This window comes from Protobothrops mucrosquamatus, unplaced genomic scaffold (genome assembly GCF_001527695.2).
Source record: "Protobothrops mucrosquamatus isolate PMUCROS unplaced genomic scaffold, P.Mucros_1.0 scaffold77, whole genome shotgun sequence".
Lineage (NCBI taxonomy): Eukaryota > Metazoa > Chordata > Lepidosauria > Squamata > Viperidae > Protobothrops > Protobothrops mucrosquamatus.
Genome location: NW_015386454.1, coordinates 850790 through 856353, shown reverse-complemented (window position 1 = coordinate 856353; position 5564 = coordinate 850790). Strand labels below are relative to the sequence as shown.

Below are 5564 nucleotides of genomic sequence, written 5' to 3'. Positions count from 1 at the left end.
TCAGTAAGGCATTTAACAAAGTAGACCACAACCTGCTGCTTAGTAAGCTAGAAAAAAATCTCACCATCAGATGGATTTGTAGCTGGCTGACAAACCATACTCAGCGAGTAGTCCTCAATGGTACTACATCTACATGGAGAGAAGTAAGCAGTGGGGTACCACAAGGCTCCATCTTAGGCCCAGTACTCTTCAATATCTTCATTAAGAAGAGACTGGACAGTCACTTGTCTGAGATGGTATAGGTTCTCCTGCCTGAGCAGGGGGCTGGACTAGAAGACCTCCAAGGTCCCTTCCAGCTCTATTCTATTCTATTCCAGAAAAACTGTGGAAGGAGCTGAAGGTTCGAGCTGCCAAACCTTAATGACTTGGACAGGATCTGCAAAGAGGAGTGGGACAAAATTCCTCCTGAGATGTTTGCAAATCTGGTGGCCAACTACAAGAAACGTGTGACCTCTATGATTGCCAACAAGGATTTTGCCACCAAGTACTAAGGCATCTTTTGTGAAAGGGTCAAATACTTATTTCACTCATTAAAATGCAAATTAATTTATAATTTTTTTGAAATGCATTTTTCTGAAATTTTTTTTTTTGTTATTCAGTCTCTAACTGTTAAAATAAACCTACCATTAAAATTATAGACTGATCATTTCTTTGTCAGTGGGCAAACGTACAAAATCAGCAGGGAATCAAATAATTTTTTCCCCTCACTATATCCTAATAGAGAAAATCCATTTACTGTATGTCATTGCTACAAATCAAGTACCTTCCTAGTGCATATAATTATTTTTTAAAAAGGACAACACAACATTGAAAAATATATAATCAAAATGGTAGAATAAAGCATTTTCCTTATAATTTCTTGGATGCTCTCAACCTACCTACTAGTTTTTTTATTGGTTCTTCTGCAAAGCTGGTGTTGGAAGGAGAATCAGACAAGCACAATAGAAGTGAGAGTATGGCATAATGTGCATCTGTCTTAAACACAGAAAACAAGTAATTCAGTGAATAGGATAGCAAAATAAAAGAAGATACCAGAATTCTAATCCAATGGTATATTTAGAAATGAAAAACAGCACATTTAGTTTATCATTCATCTTAATTAGGATTAGAATTAATATAGGAAATACATAAGAAACAATACAAAATAAAAGTATAATTTTGTTTATCAAGTTATATATTTCAAATATGAGATTTTATCTTCACAAGCTGAAAAAAACTAAATATTCCATGGTACATTTTATGGTTCTGAAGCGATCAGAACAATCACTTCAGATGTTTACTATTTGTTGTGTTAGAAATTCATTTTGGCAAGAAAGCAGAAGTTTTTTAATTCTTGGTTGTTATGTGATGAACCTAGGCACAAATTTAACTGACTGGCAAAAAACCCCAAATGCACAGGTATAGTATAGGGGGTACCTTGCTCAATAGTAATAACTGTGAGAGGGACCTCGGAGTCCTAGTGGACAATCACTTAAATATGAGCCAGCAGTGTGTTGCAGCTGCCAAAAAGGCCAACACAGTGCTAGGCTGCATTAACAGAGGGATAGAATCAAGATCATATGATGTATTAATACCACTTTACAATGCTTTGGTAAGGCCACACTTGGAATACTGCATCCAGTTTTGGTCACCACGATGTAAAAAAGATGTTGAGACTCTAGAACAGTGGTTCTCAACCTTCCTAATGCCGCGACCCTTTAATACAGTTCCTCATGTTGTGGTGACCCCCAACCCCCCATCCAGCTGGGCGGGGGGGATATCAAAAACTTGACCAAAAAAAGGAAAAAATGGGAAAGTATAGGTAGTCCTCGACTTACAACAATTCGCTTAGTGACTGTTTGAAGTTACAACAGCACTGAAAAAGCGAATTATGATCATTTTTCACACTTATGATTGTTGCAGCATCCCCAGGGTCATATGATTTACATTCAGATGCTTGACAACTGATTCATACTTATGACGTTCACAGTGTCCCAGGGTCACATGATCAATGGCCAGGGGGTGTGGCCAGCTGATCACTCAGGTTGCAGAGTGCCTGTGGGGGAAATCTGTGGGTCTCTGGGATGGGACTGGGGTGGGTGCCTGCCTTCCTTCCCTCCCTTCTCTCCCCTTGTCCCTTCCTTCCTTCTTTCCTTCCTTTCCTTCACCTCCCTTAGTCTCTTCCTCCTTCCCTCCCTCTCCCATTGTCCCTTCCTTCTTTCCTTCCTTTCCTTCACCTCCTTCTTAGTCTCTTCCTCCTTCCCTCCCTTTCCCATTGTCCCTTCCTTCCTTCTTTCCTTCCTTTCCTTCACCTCCTTCTTAGTCTCTTCCTCCTTCCCTCCCTCTCTCCCATTGTCCCTTCTTTCCTTCTTTCCTTCGTTTCCTTCCCCCCTCTTAGTCTCTTCCTCCTTCCCTCCCTCTCCCCTTGTTCCTTCCTTCCTTCCTTCCTTCCTTCCTTCCTTCCTTCCTTCCTTCCTTCCTTCCTTCTTTGTCCCTTCCTTCCTTCCCTCCCTTCCATTATTCCTTCCTTCCCTCTCTCATTGTCCCTTACTTCCCTCCCTCTTCGTCCCTTCCTTCCTCCCCCCCTTCGTGCCCAGGAAGGGACAAGGGGAGGTGGATAGGCTGCCAGTGTGGCTGGGGGCTTTGCTGCCGGCAAACCTGCCTGTGCACAGGCAGAGACAGAGGAGAGCTCTGCCCAGCTCACTTGCTCAGCTTCGCCGAAAGACATGCTGCTTGCTAAGTTAGCAGAAGATCCAGGATCAGCGCCGGGCTACAGCTGATTCGCGCTTCTGCTAAATTAGCAAGCAGCATGTTTTCTAGCATTGTTCCTTCCTTCCTTCCCTCTCTCATTGTCCCTTACTTCCCTCCCTCTTCGTCCCTTCCTTCCTCCCCCGCTCCGTGCCCAGGAAGGGACAAGGGGAGGTGGATAGGCTGCCAGCGTGGCTGGGGGCTTTGCTGCCGGCAAACCTGCCTGTGCACAGGCAGAGACAGAGGAGAGCTCCGCCCAGCTCACTTGCTCAGCTTCGCCGAAAGACATGCTACTTGCTAAGTTAGCAGAAGCTCCAGGATCAGCGCCGGGCTACAGCTGATTTGCGCTTCTGCTAAATTAGCAAGCAGCATGTTTTCTAGCATTGTTCCTTCCTTCCTTCCCTCTCTCATTGTCCCTTACTTCCCTCCCTCTTCGTTCCTTCCTTCCTCCCCCCCTCCATGCCCAGGAAGGGACAAGGATAGGCTGCCAGCGTGGCTGGGGGCTTTGCTGCCGGCAAACCTGCCTGTACACAGGCAGAGACAGAGGAGAGCTCCGCCCAGCTCACTTGCTCAGCTTCGCCGAAAGACATGCTGCTTGCTAAGTTAGCAGAAGCTCTAGGATCAGCGCCGGGCTACAGCTGATTCGCGCTTCTGCTAAATTAGCAAGGGCTGGGCTGCTCTGCAGAAGCGCGGATCAGCTATAGAGGCTCGCCCCGATCCTGGACAAGAGGGAAGGAAGGAAGGATGGAAGGGCCAAGGGGAAAGAGGGACAAAGAGGGAGGCGAAGGAAAGGAAGGAAGGAAGGAAGGAAGGGACAATGGGAGAGGGAGGGAAGGAGGAAGAGACCAAGAGGGAGGGAAGGAAAGGAAGTTCCAGCCAGCAGAGGCTTGGCAGCCCGGCTACCGAGGAACAGAAGAGCGCAAAGCCAAGGAGAAGGTGGCAGTTTCCTCCCAAAGAGGGCTCCTTTTCTCCACCCCTTCCCTGGGTTTGTGGGGAATTTCTCGTCACCAACGCTGACAGGTGCTCCTTCGAGCCCGCCGCAAGCTTTCTCGCTCCTTTGCTTCTCCCCCCCACTTTTGTGAGGATTGTGGCGCCCTTGGGAAGCCGATCGTGCTTTGAAGCTTACAAGAGGAGGAGGAGTCCCTTCCTCCTTCCTTCCCTCTCTCCCTGTCAAGCCCCGGCGGGCTGGACATGAACGGGCGGGGGAGGAGTCGAGGACGGGCGGAGTGGCAAAGGAGACCGGCTGACAAGTGCAAGTTCGGGGGTCGGCAGCTGACGGGCGCAGCAGTTGGGTGCTGCCCCGGCCTCCCCTTTGCTGACCTGTGTGCACGAGAAGAAGTCAATCCGGTTGCTGCACAATGAGTCTCTGGGGAGGGCGGGGCCTTGCTCTGCGCCTGCACTCTTCATGCACCCCCTGCAGGGCACATTTGGTAGAGTTTGTGCAGACTGCCACCAAGCAGCATATTTTCCACAAACAAGTGAGGTGGAGCGGAGAGGGGGAGGGAGAGAAGGCGGTTGACAAGCCCTGCCTAAGACCATCAGAAATATGTGTTTTCCGATGGTCTTAGGCGACCCCTGTGAAAGGCTCATGCGACCCCCAAAAGGGTCGCGACCCACAGGTTGAGAACCGCTGCTCTAGAAAGAGTACAGAGAAGAGCAACAAAGATGATTAGGGGACTGGAGGCTAAAACATATAAGGAACGGTTGCTGGAATTGGGTATGTCTAGTTTAATGAAGAGAAGGACGAGGTGGGACATGATAGCAGTGTTCCAATATCTCAGGGGCTGCCACAAAGAAGAGGGAGTGAAGCTATTTTCCAAAACGCCTGAAGGCAGGACAAGACGCAACGGATGGAAACTAATCAAGGAGAGAAGCAACCTAGAACTAAGGAGAAACTTCCTGACAGTTAGAACAATTAACCAGTGGAACAACCTGCCTCCAGAGCGGTGAATGCTGTAACACTGGAAGTTTTTAAGAAGAGACTGGACAGCCATTTGTCTGAAATGGTACAGGGTTTCCTGCCTGAGCAGGGGGCTGGACTAGATGACCTCCAAGGTCCCTTCCAACTTTTATTATTATTATTATTATTATTATTATTATTATTATTATTATTATTTCCAATTCAGTAAAAATACTATATATTTTCTTCACTATTTTAAATCCAGGCATTGTTCTTTAAATATAAAATACATAATAAAATAAATATAAATATACACAAAAACATTTTATTTACTGTCCCTATCCTTCCCATATATTCACTTACAAATTAGAGCAGAAAAACATTAACATTGGACAAGGAATTGGCCCACTTCACCCACCTTGGAAGAAGCGCATGCTGCAGACTTCATCGGTCAAATAATTCTGACTGGTGGGGTCCAGAAGAGCCTTTTTTGCCATGGCTCCCACCTTCTGGAATATTGTGCCCCCACCTGAATTGAGATACACACCCACCCTTTTGGCCTTCTGAAAGGGACTGAAGACCTCGCTCTGCCTATTGGCTTGGGGTCTCGATGGGGGCATGTCATTTCGGAGATGATTAATGGACTATGATAAGACCCTACCTCTTCCATATGTGCATCTTGCTCCCTTCCTTGCCTTCTTTGCTTAATTTTTAAGTCAATTATAGTGTTAACATTTATTATTTTAATATTTTAATAGTTTGTCTTGTTGCTTTCATTAACTGTAAATTTCCTAGAGTCACCTCTAGGAGAGATGGGCAGCATGTAAGTTTAATACCTAAATAAAACATTCGCATAAAAGCAATGTTATTTTCAACATAAAAAAAAAAACACATCACAAATACATCACAATTGAAAAAAACCCCCCCACCCCCCACC

General features: G+C 46.1%; 1 protein-coding gene across 1 annotated transcript in view; it reads right to left on the bottom strand.

The window, feature by feature from the left end:
- Positions 1-777: 777 nt before the first annotated feature.
- Positions 778-5564, bottom strand: part of LOC107284245 (gamma-tubulin complex component 5-like) — a 15352-nt gene continuing 10565 nt past the window's right edge. The window contains exon 4 of the mRNA XM_015812272.1: positions 778-975. Within this exon, the coding sequence (XP_015667758.1) occupies positions 850-975 (126 nt within the window). The 3' untranslated portion in view covers positions 778-849. The remainder of the gene's footprint in view (positions 976-5564) is intronic.